We start from the raw sequence: 18,557 nt of genomic DNA on the forward strand, positions 1-18,557 counted from the left end.
GCACTCACTGATATCTTGCACCATTGTTATCTTCTCTGGGTTCTTGGGCCCCTTGTCTGGTTTCCTTTGCATGGTGTGAGGTGTAATGTGTGCACTGTAATTTGCCGCAAAAGCAAAGTTGGGTTTCTTAATTTTGAACAACAATTAGGGAATCATATTTGAACATACATGTTTTGCAGATCAGCGCTGAACATTCGGGCATCAGTTCTTTCTTGATTGGTTTCAAGTACTATTTTACCAACTTCCTTGCAGTGTAATGCCTGTTGGCAGCACGGTCATTAGAGATAGACCACAAGCTCAGTTTACTAAGTGATGGCCAAAGAAATCTGTCGCATGTTTTCAAGTGCTTACTTCACTATTTCAGCTGCAGAAAGTATTTCATTTTGGAAATTGCATATGATTCTTCATTTTCCTCTTTTCTGTAAGAAAAGGTCATCTACTGTTGGTGTTAATATTTGTATTGTTTTCTTCCACAGTAGAATGAGTGGAGTTACATTTATCAACAGAAGGGTTACCTTCACTTCATTTAACAAGAAATAAATCTGTATTATATTCAGAACAGGTTAGCTACTGCTGTGCCTCACACAGCTATTTTGAAACATCAGATGTCTGCTTTGTTTCAAGCACCATGGTGGCAGACTGTAAGTCACCAGTTTGAATTAGGCCTGGGTATTGATTCTTTTTGTCAAGCATTCTTTGTGGATAATAGAGAAGAAGATTTTATGAGGGTCATTTTTAAAGTGCGAACTGATAGCTGTGAAGTATGCTCTGTTATTTGGTTCTTAAATTGCAAAACAAGTTCGTCCTGCTGAAATTCACCAGCAGCATTTTGAAGTATATGGAGCAGGTGTAATGAATTATGGCAATGTGCATAAACAATATAGGCTGTTTATTGAAGGAAGGACAAATGTTCACAATGAAGAAGGATCTGGATGGCCTACAGTTGTGAATGAAGACTTGACACAAAAAGATTATGAGGCAATTCACCAAAATGGGTGCTTCACTACTGATAGGCTTCATCAGAAATTTCCACAAGTTTGAAGATCAGTAGGTTTTCACATTGTTACTGACAAGCTTCACTACAAAAAAAGGTGTATGAGATGGGTGCCAAACTTTTTGACAGAAGAACACAAAACAAAGCAAGTGTCACATTCTTTGTCCATTTTGTTGTGCTATCATAAGGATGGTCATGAGTTCTTGAGTCACATTGTGACAGGCAATGTAACATGGATTATGCACTACACTTCTGAGAATAAACATCAATCCAGTAAGTGGCAACCATTCAAACTCCCTGATGAAACCACAAAAATTAAAGCAAGACCCTTCAACAAAGAAAATCATAGCCACAGTTTTTTGGGACCAAAAAGGCATTCTTCTGTTAGACTTTTTTCCAAGACGAATAGCAATAGATGCTGAGAGGGACTGAGAAACAGTATTAAAACTTAAGTGTGCTATTCAACATTGCCGGTGGGAACTGCTCTCTAGCAGCATCATTCTGCTTCACAACAATGCTTGACCTCATGTTATGGCAAGAACAAATATGCAACTGGACAAGATTGGCTGAGAATTACTGGAGCTTCCACCACACAGCACTGACTTAGCACCATCAGACTTTCATCTGTGTTGAAAACTAAAGCAATTTCTTGGTGGAAAGTGCTTGGAAAATGATGACATGTTGAAAAAACCTGTTACTAACTGGCTTAATGGTCAGGTGGCAGATTTCTTTGATACTGGGATCCAAAAGCTGGTGCCAAGACTTGAGCATTGTTTAAATGTTCATGTTCATGGTGACTATGTTGAAAAGTGAAAAAAATGTGCATATTGTAGTCTGTGATACAATTATGCTCCCTTACTCCATTAAAAATTGGTTCTTACTTTAAAAATGACCCTCATACTAATGTAACTGTGTCACAAAATATTATGATTCGACAGTGTTCCTTGAACGACAATAAAATCAGAAGTTTTACATGTATCTTCTTTCAGTCCTAAATAAACTTGAAATAATCACTAATAAGTGATGTGCAACCTCAAAAACTAGTAAGGTAATACTAGCTCTCATGTGAAACAAAAACTGGTTCAGCAAAATTTCGTATTTTAACATGAGAAATGAGAAACCTGGATATCTTTTGGTGACACAAAGTCAACACCCTGTTTACACATTTCTCCTAAAGTATTTACCAGCTCAAGAAATTAGTATTCTATAAAGAAAGGACACAGAACATCTAAGGTTTGACAGAAATAATCCTCTCTAGAATGAAGAAGAGGGAAAAGGAAGACTGAATCTTTCTGACTTGGTAAGAGATGAAAGATGTGTTGAAATGAAAAAGATTATTTGATATTGTCCTGCCCCACATTCTGCAGATTAAGTTCAGACATAGTGTGGGCAACTTCTTTGCCCTTCTCTCTTTCATACTTTTGAAGTGATCTTCTTTCATTTAAACCTGATACAAAAACCATGCAAATAATTTCACTGACTGCACATGTCAGTCTGGTTACGGCTTCTTCTTTGAGTTCAGTTCAGCTTTCTACCTCAAATAACCTGTACTGAAATTATAAGATCTGTCATTTAATGTTTCTTTTTCAAATGAATGGCACCAAACACTTTTCTGTGACGTATCACCTGTAATGTTCAACTGGATCTACATGCAAAACTGCAATAGAAATCTTCAAGTCACCCCCCTAATCATGGCAATTTGCTCAGTTAATTTCACTGAATAAAAGTAGCACTGAAAATATTTTGAAAAGGTGTTACATGATGAAACATAATTGAAAAAACTAGCTGTGTTTCCATATGTGTCAAGCTATATTTCACAGAAATCTGCTTCAAGGCAATGTTTATACACATAACTCTATGGGAAATGCCTTAATCATTAAAGAAACTAATAATATTAACAGAGAGTTACAACTATAATAATAACAATAAAACTAATACCAGTATAAAATAAGATACTGATTTGTTAATAATGAAATCCATTAATTACTGTATGTGCACAACATATCTGATGTGCAGAATATAGGAACAAGGACACTGCTTTGGCTTTTGTTATCCTTGTCTCTTAATTACGAAGATTACTTCCCAGTTTTTTTTGGAGATCACAGGCGGAAACCTCTGGCAAATATGAAATAAGCATTTCCAGAGGGCACAAAAACTACTCTCTAAACATTTCTTAGAGGTCCAAGACACTTTTGAGCTACTTGTGTGAACCCCTACCTCAAATGATTGTAAGTTTTGATTGTGACTATCATAGCATTCTGATTTTAACACTACTGTACCCTGTACGTTCTCCAGAGATAAAAAGCAAAAGTTCTAAAAATATTTTTATATAGTACCTGATATTTTTGTTTGGGAAGATTCTTGTGCTCTAATGAAATAAAAGACATGGAATCTCAAGATGGTGACTAATTTTTAATTAAGTTCTCTTGTTCTGCTGAATAATAATCTCTTTACCACAAACTATATCCAATTACAATATAAATTTCTGTTTACTGTATCGAAAGGAAAATTTACATGAGAAAACTGTAAAATTTTGGACAAAATTACTGACCAGAATATGCCATCAGGATATTAAATTGTTAGTACTGCCAATGAAACATGCAAAAGTACATGAAATTTCCTAGCTTTTGGAACTATTAGTATCTTCCTTGTAGGCACAATAGATGGGTCTCTCTTATCCTGGGTTGTATAGTGTTCACTGTCCTTAATCAAGAAGAAGCAGGATTCCGGATTTCCCCACATTCTGCATTTTACACAGCAACAGTAATAATGTTCACCTTGGTTAAAAATGCAAGCATCATCTTTCTTTATATCTTTTCGGGTCTTTTTTCAGGAGAAAGAAGCTAGAACATAAGTTAAAAAACAAAGCACGTAAGAAATGTAGGTACACGTTGTTACTCAGCCTCAGTTTGAGAGAGAGAAAAGTTTTATAATTAAAGAGCCCATGTCTCTCTTTTTACAGAATCCTGAGGGCCATTTGAATCACAACACTACATGCGCACCTTTTCATTTTACTTATTACATTCCTACTCCATATTAATTTCAAGAGCTTGAAATTTAATGTGTCACCAAGATGCTCAGTAGTTTTAACTTTAACAATTGCTTACTGGTTGCTTTTAGATCTATGTTTATTTTGATATTCGTTTCTTGCCATCTTCCTTGGAATGTACATATATTCAAAAGTTTATTGAAGGAAATATTTCATTCATAAAAAGTCTATGACCAGCTCAAAGCCACTGTTAGCCAATTCAAATTTTTACTTTCCTAGCACTGTAAAAAGAAATCTTTAAGTCCAATGTGAACTAAGATTCCTGAATTTCGCAATCTGTGTTCTACAAAAGGGCTTCAGAAAATACTTCATGGTGCTTCTAAGAATATTCATTATTTCTAATCTATCAGGCTGAGGAGAACTGTCTTGATACATTCATTCCACAATAGAGATCAGAAAGGAGTGGCTCCAGCAAAAAAGTAAGTGCGTCGCTGAAGAATATATTTTACCTAACAGAGGTTGTTTGCTGATATGAATATTAACTGTTAATTAAAACTCCATTCAGAATTGAGACTGAAATAAAGACTTTTGGCTTGAATATTGATGAGACTAGCTTCAGAGGGCATGCTGTTATTCATAAGCACTCCAGTTGCGATTAATGTGAACCACAAGCCAAACAAATGCTGCACAGATCAAGAGAGCATGCCAACAATATACTACGAGATACTTAACATGTAGCAGATGTGTTCTGAAAGAAATTATTGGGAAAGGCACTGACATCCAAAGACAAGGAATGTGGGTTTGATTTGCTTTCCATAACAGAAAATACATCTGTCATGAGACATTCATGTTATGAAAAAAATCTTTGAGCATTTAGTTAAAGACTTTTTTCTGTGATTTGGTAAAACAATTCTTTTTCTGTGAATTAATATATTAACCAGAGTAACCAATTTTTGAAAATATAATATAATTGGATAGATAAAAAATCTACTTACCATGCAGCAACAGGAGGAAACACATATAAAGGTTTAGGAAATGTGAAAACTTTTGGGACAGTGGCTCCTCCTTCTGGAAGGACTATTGAAGGAGAACAAAGAGGAATGAAGGAAAATAACTGCTGAGGTTTAGGAAAGGGGAAGAGTTTGAAAGAGTTGCCCAGGTCGCCGGCTCATGGGAGACTTCCTGGACGGAATGATAAGGAAAGACTGATTATTAGGGATTGCACCATGAGATTTGAAAAACTGAGAGCTTAAGGTAGGATAATAAGCAAGACTGAGATTATGGAATGGACAAAGCATCATGCAAGAGTTTAAAAGAGTGGAAAGCTGAGTGTGCTACATGTGGTAGACATGTTGGGGGAGGGGGTTAGACATGTCAGAAAATAGAAGCTATATAAAACTAAAAGAGAGTGTACTGTTCCTTTCTCCACTCCTTTTCAGTTTTTTATGTCTTATTTTCTGACTTGTCTATTCCCCCCCCCACCTCTACCAAATTAAATACACTTAGCTTTCCACTCTTATTAACTCTAGCATAATGTTTTGTCAGAAATTTCTGCCACCTTTAAGTTCTCACGTTCTCAAATGTTATGGTGTAGTCCTCAACAGTCAAGTTTTTTCTTCTCATCCTGTCCAGTTAGTCTCCCCTCGGCAAGTTTTTTGAACTCTTGCCATTTTCTATACCTCACCAGCCCTTTTCCTTCATCATTTTTCATTCCCCTTCGACCCTTCCACCAGAAGAAGGAGCCAATTGTTCTGAAAGTTTGCACTTTTCCTTAACCTTTATGTTTTCTCCTGTCACTGCTTTTTGTGGGAACTATATGATCTGACTACTTTTGCAAGCTGTCTCCATCATGATAACTAGGTGTTGTAGAAGTGGAGCTGTATATGTATTTGAGCAAATAACAACTAGATTCAAAATGTTTATCAATAATGTTCTTTAACTCCCTACTCCTTAATTCTGTTGCCCAACCAACAAATTGTATGTCAAGAAGATCCCATCACATGACTACATGGAGGGAGGTGTGTGTGTGTGTGTGTGTGTGTGTGTGTGTGTGTGTGTGTGTGTGTGTGGGGGGGGGGGGGGGAGAATAGATGAAATGTTCATTACTATTTAATTTTACATCATGATGTAGTCATGTATACCTGACTGGGTTCTGCTGTATCTTCTAAGCATTAGACATGAAATAAAAATTAAAGAAAGAGTAAACAAATTCTTTGATCACAAGTAGTGTGAATGGAAAAGAATCTTTACTACTGCTTTCACAAATATTCCATTTTATCTTAGGAAAGGAAGGAATCACCACAAGATAGTTGCCAGACTTTCCTTAACTGCTTGCATGTATGTCATGTGACTCCCTTTTGTGTGTAAATTGTTTCATCTAATGTAACTTGTGTGACTTGCATTTTAATTACAATGCTTCATTTATTCAGTGTTCATAAATCCTCAGTAGTCTAAGCATATCTTGTTCCTGACTTCATACCTCAGAATAATATTAGGTAGTCACCAGGAATGAAATTTGGGTTTTTTATGTTAACAGACAGTCAGCTGCAACTGTACTACTAGGCTTTGGAGCTAGCTGCTTTCTGCGAGTGCTTGCTTTTGGTCCAAAAGCTCAGACTGTCATTTGGCATAGTACATACACATATACCACAGCACTGCGTTGTGGCTAGATGATATACCACATCTAGACTTACCTACTTTCACAGTTTTAAGAAGATTTATAACATAATTTAAAATTAGGAGCATATGACATATGTCATTTTAAAATTATTAAATTCCAGGTGATGGTTTACTGTCAAAACTATTTCAGAACATTGCAGATTTTGGTAGCTTTATGTTGATTATACATAAAAATGTCATATACTGCACATCTTTATTATGATGAGGGCTTCAAGACACAGTGCAGGCATTCTGAAATGTCTTCTTTGTTGAACTTTGTTTTTGCTGGCCTCAATGAAAGTTACAGTGGTTCATGGACTTTTGTGGAACAGCCAGGGTTGTCTAAGACATGTGGTTTATTGCAATTGATGCTTCTCCAAAATTGTCCAAGATACTCAGGCACTGCTGATGACGTTTGATGGAAGACTCCAGAAAGGCCTCAGAAACGTGGCAAAGATGGAAAGCACTGAATCCAACTGAACATAGACTTGAAGTAACTGAAGCATCCTCAACATGTCATACAAATTCTCATCGAAGTATTGTGTAGTTTCAGATGCTGTGTCCAACAGAACATTTGAGGATCTGGACAGTATTTAATTTGTCATGAAATATTTAAACAGTAGAAAGAATAAAACATTTCGGAGAGAATTTACAATGACAGTTACAAATATTAGGTAGGCTGGATTTACACACAGTACAATTCTAGACAAGAGTCTTTGCAGAATGCGCCTGTCCAACCAGTTTTCCCAGAAAAAAACTCTCATTTGTTTTTGACAGTCAACATTTATAAGTTTCACACATTTTAGTTCTCCTAGAAAATTAATTTTCAGCATTACAAAAGATGTAATTAATTAGGGGACTTACTTGAAACAAACATATTAAGGACTCCCCACTTATATTTGCCATATTTTTTTAACTTGAATGGTGCCTTCCATTTTAGTTTGAGAGTGCATTTCCTATTTTGTACATGACTTAGATTCTTTACACCACTCATGTTAGATAGCTATTCTTTTCTTTTCTTTTTTTTTCTTTTTCTTTTTTTTTTTTAAGTAGTCTAACACACACAATGATGGCAGGTAACAACCAAAGCAGTGTCACCTTGTGGATGAATTGATGGGAAACACAGCTATTCAGATGTTACAATCAGGGATATTAACAATCACACTCCAATTTTACTCAAAAATGAAGCAAATGCTATTCTAACAGCAGTGCTGTTGGCTTGCCATCCATGTTTTCAAATTTACTTGCAAATTTTTATTTACATTTTTTTGGTGACCAAGATTGCCAAAAACACAATTGCCGATTGAGGTCTCTTGGTGCTCTTACCTGTAATTTGTTCACAGATTCCTGAACAAATGGACAGAATGGAAGAACCAAGCCACTCATTTATCATGTACTGTTAACACCTACACATGTGCTTACTTATTTGGCATGGCATGGTATGAAAATTACTTTGTAAAGGTCATGGTAGACAGGGGTAATGCCTTGTTAGATTGCCAATTGTAGAACTAGAGAGCCCTGGTTCAAAAAGTTGTGAACAAACAGTAGCTAAAGTGTAAACCCAGACTTGCTATTCAGTGTAATAATGGAACATGCTCCTTGCTGTGTAAGAGACTCTTTGGACTCCACACACAGGGTGAGGTTTTCTTTGAAATTACTGCAGAAAGCACAATGTCAATGTTCAAAAAATGTCCGGAGTGAGATGCAGTCTCCAGACGGACATGGGCCGTTTGAAAACTGTAACCTGGCCTTGCTCCTTGCCTCCAAGCACAAAGACTGAGAGTGGGACATGGGGCTCTGGTGTACAGAAGCCACTGGTTTGCTGCTGGGCACGACTTGCACTGCTGGCTCGCGGTGCCTGAAGTCGGCGCTTCTCTGTGGCAGCCAGTGCAGGGGGCGGTGACAGGCTGCGCATCTCCAGTGCCTCAAAGCCACTGCTGCTGGCAGCAGAGGTGGTGGTTGCAGTGGCAGTGGCAGTAGCGGTGGCTGCGGGGCAGCAGGGTGATGTCGAAGCCTCCTCCAGCAGGCTGTCATGAGGACTGTTGAGTAGCCGCGCATAAGAGGTTCCCGAACCATTCCCAGTTCCATCGTGCCACGACTTACGCTGTGCCAGTATTGTCTGGATGTCTGGACCAAGGTAGTTTGGATTACAGAAACCAAAAGGCCCATCATGCACTGGGGTTTTTGCTTTTCCAGTCTTGGCACTGGCCGGACGTGGATACTCACTTGGTGGGGAGTCTCCCTGCTGGGGACAGCATGGGTGGTGGCCCTCAGCAGGACTGGGCCGGTTGGTGTAGACACTATAGCTGCTGCGGTTCACAGTCTCTAGACTGGCATAGTCAGATGTTGACAGCAGAGCACCTGTATCATCATCTGTGGTGCCCCCATTGGGCCCTGTGTTAAAGCGCACAGATGCTGACTTTGGTATTGGACCACAGACGCCACCAAACCTTGTTGCACCATCCACTGCAGTGGGCGTGGCACTTGTATCGGGAGTCTGTGGCTGGAACTGGCGGTGCAGTCTTGGAAAGTCACCTGTGGGAGTTGCCACTGTTGGCGGCACCGGTTTCACGTGTTTAACAATCGTGGCAGGCTCCTTGGGCGATACACAGTCAGCATCAAACTCATCTTCTGGGTCAATGAAGACAAGTTTAGTGACTTCCACAGGTGTGAGCGCTGGGGTCGGGATAGCAGTCAACGCACCAAAGTTGGGGACGGACACAGGATCTCTGGTCATGGAATAGCCACCATTGCCACCATTTCCCCAGGAAGACGTGATGCAGGATCTGCCCTCATCGTAGTCAGTAGTCAAGTAGTCTCCACATATGGTCTCCATGGCAGTGTCTTGGCAGTCGTCCTTTTCAGGTGAGTCACTGTAGCCATTGCTGGCTGGTTCACTTTTGCGTGCAATCACATTGGCACTCTGCGACTTGACCATGGCGGTGCGGCGGTCATCAGTGGCAGATGAGGAAGCACTCGACAGCAGTAGGCTCTCAGTGCTGTCCTCATGACTGAGTACACTGTAGCTGCATTTGTGGTGGCTTAGCCGTGAAAGGTTGATCTGTGATAGCTTGGAGATCTCGCGCAGAAAGCTACCCGCTCCTCCAGCACTAGTGTCAGCTGCCGCATAGCTCACTGTTGTAGGCCGGAAGGCATATTTGCGTGCCTCTGAAGGTGCTACACGGTTGTGGCGCACACTGCGGTCCACAGAGCCACCACGCTGGTGATGCACCATTGCTGCTGTTGCTGCTGTCACTGGTGCAGCCTGCTGCTGCTGGGTTGTATGCTGAGTATGGTTGTGGTGGCCATCACTAGGTGGCAGTAGCAGCAGGTCAGACACTGCCAGAGCAACACTCTCTGCCCTTGGTTGTGGTTTAGGTCCTGAAAGAACGGTGAGTCGTTCCCATGTTTCGGTTCCTAGAATAAACCAACATGAGATGTTACCACTTATCTTTGCAATACGAGGAATTTCAAAAACAAAGTGCAGATAGTAAAGCACACACATTACTCAACACTCCACGATTTGTAATAGTACACAAATTGCATAAGACCACACTCTGCAGGAGAATTAATCAGTTACTTTCTTTACTTCTGCTTTTTATTTCCTCTGTTGGTGAAGAGTGCACCTAAGACTTGAGCTACGGGCTCTGATGGTGTTTTCAAATAACAAGAATAAACATTTTCAAATTGTTGAATATCTGTTGTGGCACATTAAGTAAAGTTCCACTCACACTGAATGCATTAAAAAAAAACATGTTAGTTACTACACTATACACACGTTTCCCTCACGGCCACAAGGAAGAGACAGTCATGCTGCTAGCTTTGTCGAAATCTTTCTGCAGCCATTGATTGAACCATCTGCCTATGAAAAAGGATGCATTCACTAGCCTACTGAAACTTAAAATTTATCTGTGACCACAGATTAAACTATTGATTATACTTAAATGAAGGCTGTGACTTGTATTGACTTTTCTTTGTGTGAGTGGGGGGGGGGGGGGGTTGAGTTCAGCATGTCAGTGCCTCTGGGAATGATAAAATTATTTTTCTATTTCATGATAAATTAATTGTTCAGGGTATCAGGTACCATACACTTACTACTTATGAGTATCCATTTCATGTTCTGCCTCTGTCTGTGTACACTGGGCATGCCCAAGTTTGTTGGTGCTCTTCAACTCTTGAACAAGGTGCCCTGTGTTCTGCACATCATTCAGTGGCCAGTCGCATTTACAAAAAAGTTCAAGCACTTCCCTTTGTCTCTCTCTCACCCCCCCCCCCCCCCCCCCCCCCAAAAAAAACTGCAAAAGATAAAGGAAATGCCTTCTCAGAGCTATGCTTCCTTCTCCTAATATGAACTCAGGTTTCTTCTACTATAGCTACTACTGATTCCCAATATTTATGTTACATTTACTTCTGAGTGTTGTATCCTTTATTAAATCTTACTTTTTTCATAGCACCCATGTCATTATGTCATCATAAAGTAAAGTATGCTGAATGTCTTGTTAGGTGTAAGAGAGTGCTTGGTGGCTCCAATCTTTCAGGTATAAATAATTCAATAAACAACAATAAATAAATAAAATGCCTCCATAGCCTCAAGCATCATCAGATATTTCAGCTAATAATCATTAAATGCTAGTAATCAGTAAAATAAATGATTATGTAAATCTGGACGGAATCCAGTTTTACTCGCCACAAGGTTCATGCCTTTTCATGTAATCACATCATTTTGTGCATGATGATTAGAAAAAATGAATGATGGAAGACCGGAGCATAATGTGTTATCACACTTAAGATCAGTGGAGATAAAACACTAGTTCATTTGTCCAAGAAAAAGGGGGGGGGGCACTATTAGTGAGAAGTGAAATGTCCATGAATTTTGAAAAAGATCACAGTATTAAGTCTGTCTCAGTGAGTTTTCAGTGGTTCAATGCCCACTGATAAAGTGAAGTATTGAGTGATGATTTCTTTTTCAGGGGGAAAAAAAAAACAACGCAGCAACAACCCATTCTGAGTTAGTGGAAACGTATGACTACAAATGACCACATATAACACCATGGTTTCGTAATGCAGATGCTTTCAGTTTGTTTAGACAAATCTAAATGACACAGAATGAAATGGCAGGCCATATTTCTATGAAGAACTCAAAATTGGAAGAGAAGTGAAGGGCCTCGTGCTCACAATCGAGGTGATAGTGGAAAAACTGAAAATAAGTCATAGATCAGTCTTCTGCATCTTCCGCAACATTTGGAACAAAGCAAAGGCTGCCATACATTGGAGTCCTTGACTGCTAATATCCATTGAAAGGGTCCACCAAACAAAGGCAGCAGAGGAAATGTTGCAGATGTGTTAGGTCAATCCAGAAGACTTCTTCAGCCACCTAATTGCCATGGCTGAGTGCTGGTGTCACTATGGTCCCAAGACAAAGGAGAGTTGCAGGCAGTGAAGATATATTTATTCAGCACTACTGAACAATGGGAAGGACTAACACCTCCAGATAAGGCGATCCTGAATGCTTCTTCAGAATGCCAGGTGTGGTGCTTATAGGTTATGCGTATAAGGAGCAAATTGACACAGGAGAACCACAGAAATCTCCTGACAGCAATCAAATGTGAAGCATCATAGTAAGCTCTCTCAGGAGGTCTTTTTTGCTCTATGACAATGTGTCAGCTCGTTCTACACAGGACACATTAACACATGCTTCTCTGCGTTCATGGTCTTTCACAAGATGTACATAGGTGGAAATAAGATACTGGTAGACTCTTCCATGAAAGCACACTCTTGGAAATTTCATAGTAAATCACACCATCTGGAACCTTGTACCATAAAGTATAAATGATGACATTCATTGGAAGTATAACAGTGTTATTTTTATTAGCATTAAATGAAAGATTCATTTTAATAATTACTGTGATTTACAGAATGTACAGTATCATTAAGTGTATTTATTACTCAAGAGTGTGCTGTTGAAATTCAAAGTAAATGTATTGAAGAAGTAGGTTAAATGAATTCAGAACATTCTGAGCTTCTCTGAGACACTATGAAAAGTGGGAAATTGCTAATAAAGACATTTTGAGTGTGTACTACTGATGGATTCAGGTTAGAGTTTAACCCTTTCAGTCATGGCATCCTCGATCAAAAGTATCTGGACACCCCCTAAAAACATGTTTTTCATATTAGGTGCATTGTGCTGCCACCTGGTGCCAGGTACTCGATATCAGTGACCTCAGTAGTCATTAGACATCATTAGAGAGCAGAATGGGGTGCTCTGCAGAACTCGTGGACTTCACACGTGGTCAGGTGATTGGGTGTCACTTGCGTCATACGTCTGTATGCAAGATTTCTACACTTCTAAGCATCCCTAGGTCCAGTGTATCCAATGTGATAGTGAGGTGGAAATATGAAGGGACACGTACAGCACGAAAACGTACAGGCGACCTCGTCTGTTGACTGACAGAGACAGCCAACAGTTGAAGAGGGTCATAATGTGTAACAGGCAGAAATCTATCCAGACCATAACACAGGAATTCCAAACTGCATCAGTATCCACTGAAAGTACTAGGGCAGTGAAGTGGGAGGTGAGAAAACTTTGATTTAATGGTCGAGCAGCTACTCATAAGCCACACATCACACTGGTAAATGCCAAACGACGGCTCCCTTGGTGTAAAGAGCATAAACATTGGATGATTGAACAGTGGAAAAACGTTGTGTAGAGTGACGAATCATAGTACACAGTGTGGTGATCCAACGCCAGGGTGTGGAAATGGTGAATGCCTGGTGAACGTCATCTGCCAGTGTGTGTAGTGCCAACAGTAAAATTCGGAGACGGTGGTGTTATGGTGTGTTCATGCTTTTCATGGAGGGGGCATGCACCCCTTGTTGTTTTGCATGGCTCTATCACAGCACAGGCCTACATTGATGTTTTAAGCACCTTCTTGCTTCCCACTGTTGAAGAGCAATTTAGGAGTGGCAATTACATCTTTCAATATGATCGAGCATCTGTTCATAATGCACAGCCTGTGGTGGAGCGCTTACACAACAATAACATCCCTGTAATGGACTGGCCTGCACAGAGTCCTGACCTGAATCCAACAGAACACCTCTGGGATGTTTTGGAATGCTGACTCCATGCCAGGCCTCACTGATGGACATCGATACCTCTCTTCAGTGCAGCACTCCGTGAAGAATGGGCTGCCATTCCCCAAGAAACCTTCTAGCACCTGACTGAACATATGCCTGAGAGAGTGGAAGTTGTCATCAAGGCTAAGGGTGGGCCAACACCATATTGAATTCCAGCATTACCAATGGAGGATGCCACGAACTTGTAAGTAATTTTCAGCCAGGTGTCCAGATACTTTTGATCACAATTACCAAACAAATGCTCAATATTTTAATATTATTTAAATTTTACCATTTGTAATTGTTGTCCTCACATTATCACAAGCAGAGAGTACATTTGAGAACAGTGTTGACATCTCCTGTCAATCTGTTGTACCACAAAACAAAACTGAAAGTGTGCAGCCACATGGACACTTCCCAGTAATCTTTGTACCTCCCATCAACCAGTTAATATCTTCTGAGTTTAGGTAAATAATAATAATAATAATAATAATAATAATAATAATAATAATAATAATAATAATAATAATAATAATAATAATTGTGCCTAGAGAGGTGCATTCTTGAAGATGAAAACTAAAAGTGTCTTTCAGAATGAAAGGTAAGTAACATATTTATAACTTTATACATGTCTCCAAATGAGGACATTGTGATTGAAAAGTTGTAATAGCATAGAAATTTAGGACATCATTTCGCTGTCTTTTAAGTCATTTTACGTGTCCAAGGTAGACGAAAGCCACTTACTGGATAAGTCATAGAGCTCCTTAATTCATCTGAAATTTATGATCTATCTGATGATCCGTGTGATAATTTTGTACGAGAGGACAATGATGGAGGTAAAGTTAGACTTTTATATCATATGGTATATTGTAAGCTGAATAGCCTAGACACAAAGCCTGATAACTGCATGATAAGTGACACAGAGATAATCACGTAACCCTTGTCCCATCAAAACAACAATGCATTGGCAGCAAGAATGTTGTTGTTGCATATGAATTTGTTACAGCTCAGCGAACCTGAATAATAAAAATATCCATGCTAATCATAACAGACTGAAAGGTAGTTTTGAATGTCCAGATTGGTAAGTCTGATGTCTGTTGAGGTATTTTGTATCTGGACATGGCACGGCCCCAGCCACACCTATTGGGCTTTTAGCAGGCTTTGCAGAAGTAGATAATGTGCAGTTAGCTGCTTTTGAAACTGAACATGATCTTCAACAGCCATTTTTGACGGTTTATAGCCGATTTTGCAACGTGAAAGTGGACACATGTTTCTTCATGCAACTGATACTGCTTGTGTAAATGCGTGGATAGAGTACAAGGAAAACGGATCAGAATTAGGTGCTCCTAAAAATAAGACCCTTGATTTGCTTCACTTTAGGGCAAGTGTGGCTGAAGTACTGACAATAATAGGTAATCCAGCTGCCAGGAAAAGGGGGGCGTCGCACTAATGAGAGTCCAAGTACTTCCAAATGAGCCAATGCGGAAGTTCGTCCAGAAGCTGAAGTTTGTTTGGACAACATTGGACATCTTCCAATGGTCAGTGATCAAAAACCATTTGACAGGTGCAAGAAACCGTGTTGCAAAGGCAAACCCAAATTTTATGTCTGGACAGAAAAAAAAAGTTTCTTTGATAATCATTCTTCACAAGTGTAAAACCATAGTTAATGTATATAATCATTAAGTAAGCTTTGTGTAATTTATGTAATTCGGTGAAATAAAATAAAATACTTTGACATTTTGACTTATACTGCACCCACTTGAACACAATGTCCTCATTTAGGGATGCGTTGTATCCCCCTCATGGCGCGCACCTCGGAATATTTTATATATCTGAAAAATCATAATCTAATTCAAAGAACAGGATAGCAAAGCCTTCCATCGATGGCATGGTTATTAGAGACAGTTCTACACAGTCTTCCAGTATTGTATAACAAAGAGGTTTATGAAGGAAAGATTATCATAGAGTTTTTTAACACAGAAAATGATGATAATTATTTATAAATATGGAGTCCTGAGGATTCTATTGCAATTTGCATGTGGATAGAAGGCTGCAGAATGATACAGTGGTTGAGAAGACATGGACCATGGAGAGGCAAAAGTTGTTCGTTGTCTTGGCTGGCTCTACAATTGGAAAAAGTGAGAGTGGAGGTTGGAGACAAAAACATGGCAGTAATGAGGACAAAGGGTGGGTCTCTGTGACATACCATATGAAAGAATTCATTGTGAAAGCCAGTAGTGCCCAACTGCCATTACCAAAACTACATCTCAGTTTAGGAGTAGGTTAATGAATGGCAGAAGGATTAAATATCAAACAGTGTCACAACACAATTATCACTGAAAATTTGTAACTTACTTATATTTAGGTTTTCTATATTTAAGTAGACATAATATAATGAAAATAACTGTTAAAATAAGTTTCATAATATCAATATACATATCTTTTCGTGCTGCAGTATACCCAAGAACTTTTTAGTATAGTAATTTACTAACATTTGTGACTCCTTGAGGTGAAGATTCACTCTAACAGTATGACGCACTTGAACTTTTAAATTTCAATAAATATCAATGCACAAAATTACTAAATTAAACCAAAAGAAACTGTAGAATTATTCACCTGTTTTGTTACTGCTTCTTATATAAAATATCAAACATACAGAAACAATTCATTAATTTATAATGAATACAGAAAAAAGTAGGTACTGCTAGAATACAAAATTTTCAGTACTCTCACTATCATCAGTGTTCTGATGAATTTTTGAAGAATATTTGATCAAACTGTAAATTAGCTGCCTATTTCTATTTAATTTGTAGCTTATAAGTTACAACTTGAGCACCCCAACAATAGCCCAGCAATAGTTTGTCAAAATAGCACAAAGTGCTTCTCTGCATACTGCTTCTCAATGTGTGCAACATACTGATGAAATCACTGGCCATGTTCATCAGAAACCAGTCTGCAAACTTTAGGGAAGAAATTGAGGTGAATATGAATAAAGTGTATGAGAGAGACATTACATTTAATGTTTTTTGTAACATGAAAACAGTTCCCCAAGAGACTCTTTAATCTATATGAAACTTTCCCAGGCAACCTTCTCATAAGCAATGTAAAATGTCATCAAACTGCTCATGACACAATAGTTGTTGGCCTCACTGCCTCTAGATTTCTAAGCCCTGCATTTGATTCCCAGCTGGTCAGAGTGTTTCAGGGACTTGGTACTTGTGTTGTTCTGATCATTTCATCTGATTTTTATCAATGCACAAGTTGCTGAATTGGCATCAAATAGAAAGACTTTCCCCAAGTGGCTGACCAACCCTAGAAGGGCCTTCCTGACATACGATCATTTAATTTCCCTCAGACTGCTTATTTCTGAAAACCTCTCTTATCTGTGGGACAAAGAAGATATCCTGTTTGACTTTTGATTCTCAGTTTTGGAAATTTTTTATCATGTTCTTTAAAGCCTCACCTTTGTTATTCATTTTTTAAAAAATTTCCAGAAATAATATCAAAAAACTTAACAGCAAAAACATGCACTACATTCACTATGACTTTTAGTACTAACTGAAGTATGGTGCTGAACTGGTATAACCTGTGCACTGAATAATATGTTTATTATATTATTTCTGTCATCATATATGTAGCTATTATACATATACACTGGCAATAAATTTCTTCGTTTTTACTTTATGGATAAAAATCTTTAAACAGAGATGAGATTTAATTTATCTGTGATGGCTGTAATCAACACAATGGAATTCATGAAAATTAGCTAGTTTTATGCAGTTTGCATTTTTACTCTTGTATGGTCTCCTCATATGTAGGGATGCTAAAGGCTGGCATAATGGATAATATGACAATGAGTGCACAGGCGGTGCATCCCTACCAAAGTGGAACCTCCAGAGGTCGCTGGTGGGATGTCCGTCCCGCTCTCCACCAAACAGCAGCATGGACGAAGGCAGCCGGCAGGCAGCATGTGAGTGAAGTGGCCCGGGGCCCGGCTTGGCACGCACCAGGCTCCATGCATGCGACACTGTATGGCATGACACAGACAGGCATTAGGCTGCACATAGCGATAATTTGTGAGATGCTTGACAACTGGTTCCTGAGAGCGCTTACTTGAAGTTTGTAAGTGTGGTATAAATTAATAAAACTGTTTTTAACATGTTATATGAGAACAGTTTTCCACAAAACACACACACACAAAAAATCACATAAACATTTACCCTTCAAAGGGGGGTATTTTTTGTGCCTGCTCCTTTGCCTCAGTGGCTAATTTCCACTCAAACCATGTATTTGCTCGCTCATAAAGATTACAACATTAGTTTATTGACCAACACACACACACACACACACACACACACACACACACACACACACGATAAACATTTAACCCTTGAAGGGGGTATTTTTTTGTGCCTGCTCCTCTGCCTCAGTGGGTAATTTCCTCACACATCATGTATTTGTTCACTCATAAAGATTACAACATTAGTTCACTGACTAAAACTAAAGTGGATTATGATGAAATAAAATGTATTAAAGAGAAGAATTAAATTTTATTTTCCTATAATTACAACTCTGTTTCTGAGTGAAATATTTTAAAATATGAAGAGGAACTTTACATTCTACATATTGATACGATACATCTTCTTGAAGGCCTCTGCTCTTACCTGACACATTGTTATTGGTTTTTGTTGCACTAGTCAAAAATACAGGAAACTGGGTGGTATGAGTCACTTTTGATATTCAAGGTGAGCATTCAAATTGATGATCTTTGTTGTGGAGATCATACAGTGAAGTCATGTGTTT

The 18,557-nt window shown here is 38.8% G+C and overlaps 1 protein-coding gene across 2 annotated transcripts in view; it reads right to left on the reverse strand.

Moving 5' to 3' along the window:
- Positions 1-7,214: 7,214 nt before the first annotated feature.
- LOC126354200 (uncharacterized) overlaps positions 7,215-18,557 on the reverse strand; it is a 730,861-nt gene continuing 719,518 nt past the window's right edge. For both annotated transcript variants that reach the window (XM_050003656.1, XM_050003655.1), the window contains exons 7-8: positions 17,635-17,781; positions 7,215-10,058 (exon numbers count right to left, since the gene is read on the reverse strand). In XM_050003656.1, the coding sequence (XP_049859613.1) occupies positions 8,323-10,058; positions 17,635-17,781 (1,883 nt within the window). In that variant the 3' untranslated portion in view covers positions 7,215-8,322. The remainder of the gene's footprint in view (positions 10,059-17,634; positions 17,782-18,557) is intronic.

Source organism: Schistocerca gregaria, chromosome 3 (genome assembly GCF_023897955.1).
Source record: "Schistocerca gregaria isolate iqSchGreg1 chromosome 3, iqSchGreg1.2, whole genome shotgun sequence".
NCBI lineage: Eukaryota > Metazoa > Arthropoda > Insecta > Orthoptera > Acrididae > Schistocerca > Schistocerca gregaria.